Source organism: Cladosporium halotolerans, assembly GCF_011745625.1.
Source record: "Cladosporium halotolerans strain TM138-S3 chromosome Unknown Sca5, whole genome shotgun sequence".
Taxonomy (NCBI): domain Eukaryota; kingdom Fungi; phylum Ascomycota; class Dothideomycetes; order Cladosporiales; family Cladosporiaceae; genus Cladosporium; species Cladosporium halotolerans.
The window spans coordinates 704,465-718,857 of NW_027191456.1; the positions used below are offsets into that span (position 1 = coordinate 704,465).

Sequence of the window (14,393 nt, forward strand, 5' to 3'; positions counted from 1 at the left end):
GGTGAACAACCAAGTCCCATCACAGCTTTCATCACTGCGAAGTAGATACGTTAGGCGCTTGAGACTCGAGAGCTAATAGCTATTCACAAATGGATGCTCAGTATTGACTCCGAGAAACCCTGAGGCTGTCATTTTGCAAACTGGTGTTTTCGATTCATCGATCCTAGACTTCTTCAAACATGAGATCCCAAACAATGCTTATCCGTGAAATTGCTAATCACATGGATCGAGACCTTCCTTGACCAACCTCACGGTATTCACCACGATATATACAATGACATTGCAAATCCTCGCCAATGGCATACAACGCGCCGCCCCGTGACTGACCACGGGGCCCATTCAAGGGCTTCAATGGTCATTCACTAACAGCAGATGGCGTCGTGCTGGCCGTTCGTTAACCTCTTTCACTACAGCGCATGGCTCGTCGTAGCAATCGTAGTGCCGCTTTAAATGGGGCTCTTGGGTTCTGTCGCTGGTGATCTTTTTGTTCGCAACATTCGAGCAACGAGCCAGAGAAGATCATCCTCCTACAGCAGCTACAAGGTCTTACAGCTCAAAACGAGAATAGACGACCAGTCTACCTGCTCGAACAACGGTAAATTCGGCATCACCTTAGAAGGTTCGTCCTCGATCAGTATCTCGCGACTTCGACTTGGATCGTTGCTGATTCTACCAGTCATGGGTAAGCCAAACACCACGCGCAAGGTCGCTGAGGGCCACTGCAGTGCGTGTGGCCCATCCAAGGGCCACGCTCACACCTCTGGAAAGCACGGCGGGCATTGCACCAAGCACGAGAAGATCTGCCCAAACCACAAGGCCTATTGCTTCATCATCAAAGATGGATGCAACAAGTGCAGGGAAGATGCTACCCGCGAGGAGGAGAGGAAGAAGAAAGAGGCGAAGAAGCAGGCGGAGAAGGAGAAGAAGCAGTCCGAGAAGCAGTCCGGGAAAAAGTAGATTGCCATTCTGCCATGAGAAGTAGGCTTTTACCTGCTTCAAATGTTGGGCATCTGCTCGATGTCATGGTAAGGAACTGACCATGGATCTTCTTGGAAAACCAAAACTCAAACTCGATTCTACAATGACGAGTTTCATGAATAATGATACGGCGATACGGTGTTTGCTTTTCTGCGGGTGCTTGGGTTTCTGAATGAACGGTTGCTCCTGAGATTGGGAAACCGTAGCTAGCAATGATAATCAATTCGAGTTGGATATTTCGTATTTTATTTCCACATGTGTCATACTCTGTTGAAAATGTGTTGAAGCGCAGAAGAACGTTAGTCGTAACGTGGATGTCTTCGAACTTGTGTCACAATGCCAAACTATGCCACCCTGCTTCGAGACTTCGTTACAGTGATTGGTTCATTCTGCTTTCTAGACCTGCGTTGAGGAAGCACTCGGTGAGTTATTGAGCCAGTGATGACAAATCTCGAATATTTTCGAGAAACGTAGTCCAAAAGTCTGTATTGTACCGCTTCGAATACCTCCTACAACAACTAAAAACAATTGCAAAATTCTTCTCATCGCAGAATAACACACAGCCTCCCGTGGTGAGCACGACAGGTCGTTTGACCGACCCTTCACTCATCACTCATCGTCACTCTCTGGATCCGAGTCAGGCACGTATTCATCACAACCTCCGTACGGATGGTTCCAGTAGCCCTCCTCGAGCTCACGGCGGAACGATGTCAGATACCCCTCCGTCACACCATGTTCAACGCCTTCCTGGTTGAAACCCCAGCTGCAAAACAATCTTGTGAAATCGTTGAGGTGTTCCCGCTTTTCCCTGAAGCATCGCTTGACGTTCGCCCGCTCCTGTGAGCCTTTGGGATACCGATTCACCAAAGTTTTGACGAAATGCTTGCGCAGAAGCTTCAGTTGCGCCTCGTCGTCTTCGTGGTTTTTGCATTCGATGAGCGTTGCAGGATACTCGAAAAGGTAGTAGGATGGGCCAGTGTACGCCCAATCCCAATCGATGACGCCAGTGATTCTGGGAGGAAGCTCCGGATCGGGATGTACGACCATGATGTTCCAGGTGTTCAGATCGTTGTGTATCAAGCGGAATGGGGGCTCCATGTTTGGGTCTGGGTTTCCCTTCAGCCAACGTGCGATCTCCTCTTTGATCTCCGGATACAAATCCATTGCCTCTTTGGGGCGATGTAGCCTGTTCTCGTTGAGGCTGGCGCGAACGTAGTCGAGAGTCGTCGTGAAAGGCCCTTCCAGGTCGTCGAACGCTTCACGCGATATGTTCAAGAGCGGACCAACAGCGCCTTCGCTAGTCAACGAGCCAATCTTGTCAAAGTGCAGGTCTGCAAGCTGTCCGACGATATTGGCCGTCTGCTCGACGATCGAAAGCTTGTGTGACGTGGAGAGGCAACCCCAGATGTCGCTCAACCTCCCACCCTCGATCCTCTCCATGAACACGAAGGGTGAACCGACCACATGGTTCTCATTATAGTTCACGAGGAAGGTCTTCGGTACAGGGATGCTCGTGTGCTCCCGAACGTACTCGATAGTCGCGAGCTCGCTTTCAGTCTTGAGCAACCGCTCTTCCTCGCGCGTGAAACGGGCGATGCAAGTCCAGCCATCCTCAAAATGCAGCAAACGTACCTCATGGAAGGTGCCACGAGGGATTGTTGTGATATCGACACAAGCACCGTGTGAGCCAGGGATGAATTGAGTGGCCATATGCTTGATTGCGTCGTAGTTGAGGACCAAAGGTGGTGGCTCGTCGCTGAACCAGGACTTAGTGGTGGCGTGAGAGCCATCGCTACGGGTGCTATTCGACGAGGAGCTGCGGCTCTCGTTGTCGCCATCGTGGTCATCGTTATTGTCTCCAGGCTCTTCATGGTCGCTGTCCTCGATTTCGTTGTCTGTCACATCGCCAACGTCCTCTGAGCAGTCCATCACGGCCTCGTCGTCGGTGGGATGGTCAGAAATGGATTCATCGTGGGTCATGGAGACCTCCGTAGCGACCTGTTCCCCTGGATCTTGCACTTTCTCAAGCCAAGCATCATCCACCTCACGCAAGAGCTCGAGGAGATATTCCTCGATATACTCCATTTCGAGGTCCTCATCCATGTTGTGCGGACGCTTCAGGATGAACGCTCGCAGGAAGATTTTCTGATGTATGAAAGAGCAGATCGACAAATCGGCGCAGGCTCTCACAAGACTAGCGAAGCGTCGACCGTGTTTATGTCCCCCGTGGAAACACGAGCCCTGCGCGTTATTGAGCGAGCGGTGGCCAGCAAACTACAAAGGCAAGCGCGCGGCGCAACAAAGGAGGCGACAGCGGTGGCCAAGCGGGCTCTATGCCGTTGTTAGTGAAGGACGACAATGCGCTCGCCTCTCGCTCTCCGAAAGTCACGGCGCATGACTGGGTATTCACTAACGAGACACCGCATTTTATTATTTCCAGCATTCACCGTCCTGGGAAGGAGCGATCACGGCTACCTTTTCATTCCATGGCGGACTCGAATTGTCCAAAAAGAAATCGGTCAGCAAACAAAGCGGTGTCTCCTCTCAAATGTCTCGACTTCACTTGCCTGCGCAATTTAATGCTCATCCGTGCCCAATCAAACCCCCCACTTCACTTGCGAGCCTCAGGTGTCAACTCGAACGGAGCGGTGTCTCCCAATGGGTCGTTTGACTTCACTTCACTTATCCGCCAAGCGAACTTCACGCCTCCCTCTAGAAGCCTCCTCTTCGACCGAACCCATGCACATCTGAGGACGAAATAACGTCAACATTGAGAAATGTCATCATCTTCAAGTAAAAACAAAACTGTCATTCTGCCTCATATCCGGCAGTCTACCCACTCGCAAAGCAGCAAATCCTCCTCCTACAGCACTTGCAACGCTACTAGCCGTCTGTGCTGGACCTGGATGCATGGAAAGAATCAGAAGCAAAATCTCAAGAGGAACCAAAAGTCCCTCGCATTGTGTAAACTAAACCGAGGCCACGCCGCCTGTCCATTTCTCATCGAATGGAAGTGGGAACGATCAGGAACGAAGTTTCAATCAGAACGATCCGAACCCAGCTCATTAGATTAACATAAAAGCAGAAGAAGAACACACTCTTCGAACACCGTGAACGCCGTGCCGAAGGCTTGAATGACCGCAGAGCAAAAATGGAAAAGGAATGCCATCAATAAGAAACACCGCTGTGCGCGAATGATTTCCCCGATCCGTTCGTTCCGACCTCCCTGCCGTGTTTTAGACCTTTCCAGATTCGAACCTTCTTCCCCTTCGTCCGTCCGCCCGTCCGCCCGTCTGTCCGGCTGGCTTCTTCGCTCCCGAGATTTCATTTCTGTACAGGGAACAAGCAAGCGTGACGGCAAAGCGAAGGCAAAGCAAAGCAAAACGAGAACGGCACGTACAGGGCAGCGCTGGCGCTCGGGCGGAGACGATGCTGTGTCGCCGTCGGAACCGGCCTCCTTTTCGCCTCTCCATTTTCGCGTGCTGAAATGTCTGTTCTTTTCCCAGTTGCGCCGGACCCAATGCATGGATGGAAATTGTATCTTTGTTCGTAAGCTTCATGCGGTAGCCACCGGCGGCAGCTTCTGGAGGGCCGCTGGGGCTACGGGGCTCGAGAAAAAGGAACGACGCCGGTGACGTGGGCCGTCCTAGATGTCCTCGAGCATGCCGTGGTTGAAATCGCCGTCGTGATGCGTCTGCTCGACGCCACTCATGCGGTCGCCGCTCTTGGCGTTGATGAAACCGGACTTCTCCTCGACGGGGCTGTCCAGGTCCGTGCGGTCGGCGTACTGCTGCTCGAGGGTGCTCTCGTCGACGAAGGTGAAGCCCTTGAATTGGTTCTGCATGGTAGGGCTGAGCGGGGTGCTGTTGGTGTCCACGCCGCTAGCGAGGGCGGCAGCGCGCGCGTTCAGGGAGGAGGGGTTGCCGTCGCTGAGGGCGTTGGTGAACTCGGGGTCGAAGTTGCTGGTGTCAAGCTCGCCCTTCAGTTTAGGCTTGAAGGGAGGGGAGACCATCTTCTTGCTGAGTCTGTTCCAGTCAACGTCGTTGAAGAAGGGGTGGGCCATCAGCTCCTCCGCGTCGCCCTTTGCACCCAGACGGTGTGCCGGGTTACGGTTCAGCAGACCCTTGACGAAGTTGCGACCCTCGTTCGAAAGAGCGTCCCGCGGGAAGCGGACCTTGCCAAAGGCGATATTCTTATACATCTGCTGGGTGTCCTCGGCGTAGAAGGGCGACCAACCACAGCACATCTCGAAGACAAGCACACCAAGGGACCAGAAATCGACCATCTTTGTGTAGCCAGCCTCATCCAGAAGCACTTCAGGAGCCAGGTACTCAGTCGTGCCGCAGAAAGTGTTGGTGACGTCGTCCTTGGCCAGGTTGGCCTTTGAGAGGCCGAAATCGCAAAGTGCGATGTGTCCATTGGCGTCCAGGAGGATGTTCTCAGGCTTCAGGTCACGGTACACAATGTCGTGCTGGTGCAGATGGCGGAGAGCGAGAATAAGCTCAGCAATATAGAACTTGGCGCGATCTTCAAGGAACCTGCCTTCCTTTTGCAGGTGCCAGAAAAGCTCACCACCAGACATGTAGTCTGTCACAAGGTAGAGATCCGCTGTTGTCTGGAAAGAGAACTTAAGGCCAACGATGAATGGAGACTCGGTGGATGCCGTGCGCACGAGAATGTTGCGCTCGCCGATGGTATGCTGGATTTCCTTCTTTTGCACGATAACCTTCTTCGAAAGTACCTTCATGGCGTAGATGCGTTTGGTGTCCCTCTTTCTCACCTGGAAGACCTGGCCGAAAGTACCTTTACCGATCAACTTGAGGACTTCGAAATCATCGGGTCCAAAGGTCTTCTTGCCAGTGCTGTGAAAGGCGATCCTCACGCGAATCTCTCCAGAAATGTGTCCCTCATGCTGGTCGTCTCCTTGGAGCTTGTACCAGCCCTCATGCTGGTGCTCGTAATCCTCGAGGTTGATAGGGATTCTGACGTGTCCAAGGAAAGCCTCGTTGTTCACGTTGTCGTAAACCGAAACGTCGAGCTCGTTCTGTTCACCGACAACATCAAACTGTGCAGTATGTTTCCAGTTGGGGTTGGTGGTCTGCTCGTTCTTGCTTGCTCGCTTGAGGTCGGCAATGTTGGTTGAGCTGGTCTGTCGACTCGGCATACCGGGGATGGGGCGAGGTGTGCCAGAGCCACTTCCTATCCGGCGCATAGCAACACCCCTTGCCAGGTTCTCATCACCAGAATTTGAGTTGCCGTCGACGGCGGTGTCCATTTCATCTTCTTTCGCAGCTCCGCTGGAGACATCCTCACTCTGTTGGAAAACGCAGACGACGTAGGGCTGGATGCTGGGCTTCAGACCGCGACCTTCCTCGACGACGACTTCAAGCTGTCCTTTCTGCTGTGCAACGACGACCTCCTGTGAATCCGAACCAGTCCGGACGGGCTTTGCATCCTCACCTCTTCTACTCTCGTGCGAGCCGGATCGAGGAGTGAGAGGGGGTGTGTTCTGATCACGGCGCTCAGCGCCTTCTGTTAGCTCTTTCTTCTCTTCAGATGTGCTAGGTGCGCGGGCGGCGGCGGTGAATGTGGCTTCGGCAGGCGTGGAGGGGTCGGATGCAGGGTTTGAGATGTGACCAGTGACCGCAGGCTTGGTAACTATGCTGGAGAGAGCGTCCGATACAGTGTCCCGGCGGAGCGGCATTGGAGGGCGAGGCCGTGAGCTGCTCTCCTCGGCAGCATCTTCTTGTGGGGGGGTCTGCTCAGTCATGCTAGGGGTGCGAGAGTTCTCATTGCTGGTCATGTGAAGGGAGGGGTCCTTCGAGTCCGGCGGGGTAGGCATAGCAGTTGTGGGTGTGGGCTTGTCCGAGTGCGGCATTTCGTGCGGTAGGAGTGGTGGGGACTCGCAGAGTTGGTCCTCAGGACTTGCCTTTGCGACGGGCGAGGAGAGGGCGGGCAGGTCCTGCGATGTGTGCTCGGGAAGGGCCATGCTAGTGTCCTGGGGTGTGGACGTGGAAGGTGCGGGTGCGGAAGACATGCTAGGGGCAGACGAAAAATCACGAACCTGCACAAAGTAGTTGTTTGGTAGGGCCGGGACCCGTTTGTCATTGTGGAGATCAGGCCGTGGCGTGGCAGTACCGCCGGGTGGAGTCGAAGCGCCAGAGCCGATGTGATCTTGGACGTCGTCCTCGGGCGGCTGGCGGCTGCTGTGGGAGGCGTGCGAGTCAGCGGAAGGCATGGCGGGTGCGACAGGGGAGCGGTGCTAATGCAGGCAACAAAACAAGCAGAAACGCGGTGGCACCTGTGGTGTCTTGGGGGCGAACGGAGCAGCGAGGTGAGGCGGGTGGGATTTGGCAGCGGGAGCCCAATTGGAGCGTCGCGGGGCGCTGTGAGCAGCGCAGCGACGCCAGCGAATCTCTTGGGGCGGTCGGACCGAGGCGTGGCCGAGCGGGCGCGAGAGAAAAACGCGGAAGAGGGCAAATGCTAGCTCGAGCGCGCCCCACGCGCACATGCTGGAGCGCGAATGGCCGTGTGCGCAGGCCGCGCCGGTGTTTTCGAGCAATCCCCAACGCCGACGGTGTCGCATCGCGGCAGACGCTGCGCTGCTGCTGGTTGTGCGCTGTGGCGAGCCTGAGGCCGCCCAATTTTCGAGGCTCACCGCGCGGGTGGCGGTGCGTGCTGGCGGCCTGCCTGCGCCGCCCTGTGCTGCCCTGTGCTGTGCCGCGCGGAGAAGAACAGGCGAAGAAAGGCGGCAGAACCGCGCAGCCTTCCCAGCAGCGCCGCGCAAGCACGTGAATTGCCGGCAGGGGTGGTGCCGCGCTGAAACGCACACAGGCGGGTAAAGGGCAGAGCAGATAACGCAAACGAAACATGTGAAAGCAGGACGTACCTTTGCGAGCCGGACATGGCCTGCCGCAGCAGGTCTGCGGCCGTGTTGGGGTTCAAGTGGGCGTGCCCGGACCCGTCGTAAGGGCTAGCCATGGTGCTGGCAGTAGTCGGTCTGCCTAACCAGCTCCGTGTGCTGCGAACGCTGGCGGCACTCGGGCGCCTGGAGGAGGTGGCCGTCCTGGACGACGTCGGGCTGCCGAGCGGGCTGGGGGCGAATGGCACGATGTTGATGGTCGAGAGCGTCGGTATGGCGCTGGCGGACTTCGTGGAGACGTGGCCGGGGCGGCGGCCGGGTGGGCGAGGTGGTGGTAGAGGCGGATCGCGCGAGTCCAGACGCCGCTTCCTCTCCGGCTGCGTGGTGTCCAGGCGGTAGTCCACCTTGCCGGTCGAGGGGTGACGGAGCGAAGTGGTAGCCACGGTTGAGGTTGCGTGCGGTGGCGATGGAGGCAGCCGGTGATGGACGCGATGGAGCAGAAGCGGCTGCAGACAATGTCGTAAGCACCGACCTATACAGAGTTCGAGGCTGGCACGATGGTGATTGGCGATTGCGTTTCTGCGGAGGAGAGGGAGGCAGGCCAGGTCTGCGCAGAGGTCAAGGCGCGCACCAGCGGGATGACCTCATCGACCTCGATTTACGATTCACACGTGCAGCCCGCGTTGCACTGACCTGAGCCGAGAGCTGCGTTCAAAGAGGAAAGCCGCGAGAGCCAGATTGGCGAGCTGGTGAGGCCATGCAAGGCCTGCATTGGCGTCTGCAATGCAGATTGTTGTGGGCGACGGCGCAGCCGGCAGGGTCTAACGAAGACGGTCCCCTACTGTAGTCTACTGCACATCCGCACGAGCAGCCGAGCATCGCGGCGGCTGAAAGAATGCAGAGCACCAGGGCTGAGGGAAGGCTGCTTATTTTGCAAAACCCGCCCGGAAGGATGCCAATGGGAACGAGTCAGAAATGGCTACCTAGGGTGAGATCCAGCCCTCAAACCCTGCCCGGTACCGCAATCTCGGAGGCTACGCCGTGTCGACAAAACATGCGCTCACATCTCGCTGTTCTGCATGCAAAAACGCCTATTATGCTCAGGTACCGTCAAATATGCATCACAATATAGCCGCGGCGATGGCGCATCTTCCGACGGGTTGATCTAGCTGGCAGTGCATCCCTCCAGCATAAGAGAATACTGTTGCAAGCGACGAGGTGCATCGACGTCTGTCGGAAGAGCATTCTATTGGGCTCACGATCAAGCCGCCGTCTCTCACCGCATCGCACCGGCTGCCGATCATCACCAAAGCTCCCTGACAACCCGAGGTGGTACAAATCTCATTCGATTCTACTGGCTCGCCTGTTTTGGCCAGAAATGCGGGCATATCCCACTGTAGCTGCAGGCTGCAGCAGCTCCAGACCTCGGGTAAAAGTCTTGAACAACGTCAATGTCAATAGGAACGCTGGCCGGGTTCCGTGGTCAGCGTCAGCGGCGTTTGCAATCGAGAAGCATTTGCCGACTCTATAGCACATTCGGGAATCTTGGCTAAGGCTTGACACAGCAAAGACGACACATCAATTCAATTCTCAAATCCTTGGTTGCTAAATACAGGACTGACGACTCATGGGCGAAAACGAACAAATGACTACAATACCCATTGATCGATTCAGTAATCAGACCTGCTCTGTACATGTCGCTTGATATCACGAGCCACCACCACAGCTTGATGCTCCTGCCGTTCTGCATCCCACAGATGGAGGGTCTTGAACAGCAATGCAGTCACCGAAACCACAGCATTTTTTGGATAGCCCTCAATGCAAGTACTACACGCATTCTACAGCATCATACCCTCCCATCTACAATTTACTCCCCACCGTCTTCCTCTGCCCCACAACCCTCATCTTCGCCCTCCCATTGCTCAAACAAACCTTCCCGCCCTTAACGCTCGTCACAAACCTCACCTCCTCCCACTCTTCCCCATCCCTCTTCCCAGTCCTCCAAATCTGCGTCACCAAACAATCCCCCGGCTTAACCGGCGACGCAAACCGCGCCGCAAACTCCCTCAGATTCCCCGGCTCGCTGCCGCCCAACAACTTCAGCAACCCCATCGCCGTCGAGTTCCACGAGTACAGCCCGTGCAGAATCGCGCCGCCGAACCCCATCGCCGCCCCGGGCTCCGGCGTCGCGTGCAGCGGGTTGTAGTCGCCGTTCAGCCGGTACAGGTGCGGCGTCTCGGCGCTCGTCTGGTGCTCGTACACAGCGTCGGGCTTCTTGCCCTCGGGGGGCGGGAAGTTCTGCGCCTTGGGGCCCTTGGGGCCGCCCCAGCCGCCCTGGCCGACGAAGAAGGCGGAGCCGGTGATTTTGGCGTACGTTTCGCCGCTCGCGGCGTCGACGAGGTCCATCTGCGTCTCCATGACGGTGCCGGGCTTGCCTTTGTCGTAGACGCCGAGGATGCGGCGGCGCAGCTCGAAGCGGCGGCCTTCGGAGGAGGTCGGGATGGGTTTGAGGAAGGTCATGGAGCGCTCGCCGTCGACGACGCGTTTGGAGTCCAGCGCGGGGACGCCGGGGATGCCGGCGTCGGAGGCGGATTGCGCGGCGTAGAAGTCGATTACTTCTTGGGTCGTCTTTTTGAAGGGCAGGATGATGGGGTAGGTGGGGAAGGCGGCGAAGTTGGGGTGGAGTTCCTGGGTGGTGTGTTAGAGGTCATTTGCTAATGGTGTGTTGGTTTGTCTGCATTAGCAATTGCGGCTTACATAGAGGAAGTGAAGCTCGTCGACTGTGGCTCCAATGCTCGTGGCGAACAGTAGCACGTCTCGCTTTAGCCAGCTGACGGCTTCAGGTGGATATTCGTGACCAGCTCCAGGTGCCGCCATTTTCTCTCGTGTCCTATGAGTGATTTATAGATTGATTGAAAATATGAAGACAGTGTGCAGATACAAATAGTAGATAGGAATATATGTTCAGGTCAGAGTTCATGAGCAGATGCGAGACGCGGGGAGAGGTGTTGATCTGGGGCCGGGGTGTCAACTTTGCCTCGGCAGCTTTCAAGGGTGATTACCGACGACAGGCGACGTCGGGTACAGTTCATCCTTGACAACTCGGCGAAGAAAGAAGAATGTTTGTTTGCGTGATAGCTACCCTATGGAAAGCTCGCTGCTCTCAAATTCCAATGTACTGCAGGTCATTCCCAGCATGCTTCCTGCAGTGCACGACCGTATCTCAACACAGTTCCAGAAGCGCTATGGACGGGAGAGACGACCGGGGCTCATCATTCCGCGCCGCATCCGACAACGTTTCTCGCGAGATCTTAGAAAAATTAGATCAGCTGTCATTGCTGTTAGTTGTCGAGAGAGCGATCTCATAACGATATACGCTGGAGTACCAGTCACATTTTCGGGAAGGATGAAGAGTGGAAAATAAAGAATCAAATGTTGCGAAGAAGCCAAAAATCAATTGCAAACGCCAATGAACATGCTAATTTCTATACAATACAGAAGTCGGCGAACAGGTTTTGGTGGCCTTTCCCGAGCCTCTTGAATGCTCAGACTTCCCAGTCTGATGGTGCGAGACTTGCGGAGAACTGGAAAGGTCAGCGAATCCATCTAGCCAGTCTTGGAGTTAGAATCACTCACGTAATCGTTGCCAACCATGATCTTGCCCGGAGTCGGCTCACAGAAAGTGGCCTTAGCCATGGTGTTCTTGAGCAGCGGAACTACGCTCTCGTCGACAGCCTTTGCCTTCTCCAAGCTGCTCAGGTTCTGGCTGCCCCAGACAGTCGTGGTCATCGTGCAGACCGCGTACAGGTTGAGGAAGCCGTGAAGATAAGCGAAAAGGATAGCGGCAGGCAGGTAGATGATGTCCTGCGGGTATCTCAGGAAATGAGGGATCAGCTTGACGATCTTGGTGAAGAGAAGCCAAGTGCCGAACGCCACCAGTGACCAGTAGCGTGTAGCAGAAGAGCATCCCTGAAGAGAAGCGTAGAGGAGGCCACCTAAGCAGCCATCCACAAACAGAGCTGGAGTCTGGAACTGACCAAGATAGATGACATAGGTTCCCCAGGCGAACTTGATAGAGCGCCAATAAGTTGCGTTGGTCATGACGGTGAAGTTGCCACGCCAGTGGGCGCGAGCCCATCGAAGACATTGGTGCAAGAATGCAGGGCCCTCTTCCAAGCTGGTTTCAAGTACCGTGGACCTTTGCAGGGCAATCTCCCAGCCGGAAGAGTAAAGGAATCTTGTCAAAAACTTGTCATCGTCGGTATTAAGCGGACGGCCGAGCCAAGTGTCGTGAATGAAGTTGCGATAGAACTTCTCGCACTTGAGAATGCTTGTGCGGTAAGCCGCGGAGCGCCCAGACAGAGTGGATATCGAGCCATCGACAGCGTTGGTTGTGATGTTGTTGAAGACACGACGCTCGAGGTAGCTGACGCCGAGGAAGTGCCAGATGCCAGGAGACTTCGAACGACGGACCCTCTGACGAGTTCCACCAGCGCCCACCTTGGGATTTTCGAAGATAGCTAAGAGCTGGGTCAGATAGCCCTCCGGCCAGAAGACATCGTCGTCGGCGAATACAACAATCTCAGTACTCACCTGCTTCAGAGCCTTGATCATCTGGGTACGCTTGTTGAGCTTCTCGACTCCAAGGACCTGAACGTTCTTATAAGAGTTGAGGCCGACCAGTTCCCGAACCAGGGGAACGTTGTTATTAGCCGTTACAATGAGGATCGCTTTTGGTGAGCAAGCATTGATGCACTTTAGGCAGTGCACAAGCTCATCCGGGGTCTTGAAGGTGGTGGGAACGACGACCGTGACGTCCTGAGAGCCAAACTTCGGAGCCTTAGCGACAGGGTATGCCTTGTAGGTGAGATTGGCCCAGATTCCAACTAGAAGACGAGTGTAGCGAATGACAAAAGCAAAGATGGTGGCCATAGCAAGGAGCATGCTCACCAGCTGCCTGAAGTCGTGATTGGGACCCCCCATCTGGACGGTTTTTTCTTGAGGTCTTGTATGCTTTTTCGAAGAAGTTGTTGATTCTTTTGAGTTGATTCTTCGACTGCTTCGAAAGCTTGGTGGTTTGTATCCGGACAGACTGCAGCAGAATGGTGCTCTAAATAGTCACGTCGAGCGCTCGACAGTGTTGTGACAACCAGAGCTCAAAGAGCGTCACAGAGCCATTCATGATGCATAGAGTTGGTGGATAACTGACGAGAATCTCCATTGGTGTTGTGTGTAAGGCCATTGGTGGTTGAGAACGTGCTCAAAGAAATCCTGGCCAACAAAGCACGGATGTTTGAGTCGTGAAAGGAGGAAGGAGCGATACACAAGTCAGCATTCACCCGCTTTGTTCTCCGCAGAAACAATTCTTTTCACACACATACTGGATTGGTGAGTGACTGCAAAATGAATTGGTGGAGAAGCAGAACACCAAGACAAGGGGGACGCGAAAAGGGATGTCTGTCGACCACCTTTCAATCTTTGATCCAAGGCCCTTACCAGAACATCCGACCAGAGGTTTCTCCATTATACTTTCTCAACAAAAGAATCTCACACCGAAGCAGCAATACATTGCAACGATGTGCCAACACCAGATCGTCATTGGAGCATGTGGTCACACTCTCTACACCTTCATCGAGCGGCATTGCACCCAGCGCCACTCCGCAACCTCATCTACTAGCAGGATGTTCCCAGGAATCCACCTAAACACTACGCATGTGGTAGGCTCTCACCACTATTGCGCGAGGTGCGGCCCTCGCCCAACGATAGATAAACTACGACTCCGCCGTTGAGAGGCCATTCCATAAGGATACGAGGAGAGGTGAAAGATCGAACGGCTTCATTGAGAGTGAAATTGTTCAGATGGGAGCACTACACTTGTTAGATGAAGGTTGATTGGATGGACTCAGACAGTCAGAGATTGCCTGGTAATTGAGATTTCGGGATTATGATGACGGACGGCTGTGAGAAACCGAGAACTGTGTCACCTGAAGCGCAAGCTGCGAATATCCTTCATCCGGACGAGCAGCAGTTAGAGAATCGAAGTAGGAAAACGTTATCGACCAAGCCAGGAAACCTAATCCTCCTTGCTCATATGAAGTGCTCGCACAAGCCACGTTGGGTGCCCATGCGAACTCACAACTCAAGCGTGATCGATGTCTTACAAGTCTCAACACCAGAGCTTGTCGTGGCTTCTCGAGAAGTATCTGACAATATCCAAACGGGTGGAGATTGTGTCCAGGTGACACATGTCGTCGAAGTACAGCATTGATTGGACATGCCGAGCGCTCTTTGAGTTCCGCGAAAGGTTGCTTGGTTCGATGGAGATGCATGGAATGCATGTTGGTCAGACTGCTTTGAGCCTCCCAAACCTGCATTCGACTATTTCTGGCCTAGTATGCAAAGCGGATGAGACTCCAGTCGTCAGTCGCAATCATCTTGCTTACGGCTGTGTCACCTTTGGGCCGGACGGCAATACCGTTACATCAGCATTTCACCTCGCCGCCGCTATAGTATGTCGAATGGCAGTCAGCGGCTCGATGGCAACTAAAGTTTA

General features: G+C 54.8%; 4 protein-coding genes across 4 annotated transcripts; all 4 read right to left on the reverse strand.

Moving 5' to 3' along the window:
• Positions 1–1,587: 1,587 nt before the first annotated feature.
• On the reverse strand, positions 1,588–3,081 carry WHR41_02156 (uncharacterized protein; the record flags this gene model as incomplete). Its single annotated transcript, XM_069370762.1, has 1 exon — positions 1,588–3,081. One exon carries the CDS (start codon positions 3,079–3,081, stop codon positions 1,588–1,590), a length of 1,494 nt encoding a protein of 497 aa, XP_069232498.1.
• A 683-nt stretch (positions 3,082–3,764) lies between these two features.
• On the reverse strand, positions 3,765–8,414 carry WHR41_02157 (uncharacterized protein). Its single transcript, XM_069370763.1, has 3 exons — positions 7,868–8,414; positions 7,043–7,184; positions 3,765–6,487 (listed from the first exon to the last, which is right to left on the reverse strand). The coding sequence occupies exons 1-3, from the start codon at positions 7,957–7,959 to the stop codon at positions 4,625–4,627; spliced, it is 2,097 nt and encodes a 698-aa protein (XP_069232499.1). The 5' UTR covers positions 7,960–8,414; the 3' UTR covers positions 3,765–4,624.
• Positions 8,415–9,399: 985 nt separating this feature from the next.
• On the reverse strand, positions 9,400–10,817 carry WHR41_02158 (uncharacterized protein). Its single transcript, XM_069370764.1, has 2 exons — positions 10,598–10,817; positions 9,400–10,528 (listed from the first exon to the last, which is right to left on the reverse strand). Exons 1-2 carry the CDS (start codon positions 10,715–10,717, stop codon positions 9,701–9,703), a joined length of 948 nt encoding a protein of 315 aa, XP_069232506.1. The 5' UTR covers positions 10,718–10,817; the 3' UTR covers positions 9,400–9,700.
• Positions 10,818–11,385: 568 nt separating this feature from the next.
• Positions 11,386–12,823, reverse strand: WHR41_02159 (uncharacterized protein; the record flags this gene model as incomplete). The annotated part of the gene is made up of 2 exons (XM_069370765.1): positions 11,386–11,424; positions 11,477–12,823. 2 exons carry the CDS (start codon positions 12,821–12,823, stop codon positions 11,386–11,388), a joined length of 1,386 nt encoding a protein of 461 aa, XP_069232507.1.
• Between the last annotated feature and the right edge of the window lie 1,570 nt (positions 12,824–14,393).

Bases quoted from the DNA above. Each gene is read 5' to 3' on its own strand.
- WHR41_02158 (XM_069370764.1), bottom strand. From the start codon at position 10,717: ATGGCGGCACCTGGAGCTGGTCACGAATATCCACCTGAAGCCGTCAGC. The intron at 10,529-10,597 runs GTAAGCCGCAAT...CACACCACCCAG, and splicing joins ACGAGCTTCACTTCCTCTAT to GAACTCCACCCCAACTTCGC.
- WHR41_02157 (XM_069370763.1), bottom strand. From the start codon at position 7,959: ATGGCTAGCCCTTACGACGGGTCCGGGCACGCCCACTTGAACCCCAAC. The intron at 7,185-7,867 runs GTACGTCCTGCT...CGCCTCCCACAG, and splicing joins GCCATGTCCGGCTCGCAAAG to CAGCCGCCAGCCGCCCGAGG. The intron at 6,488-7,042 runs GTTCGTGATTTT...CGCCGTGATCAG, and splicing joins CAAACAACTACTTTGTGCAG to AACACACCCCCTCTCACTCC.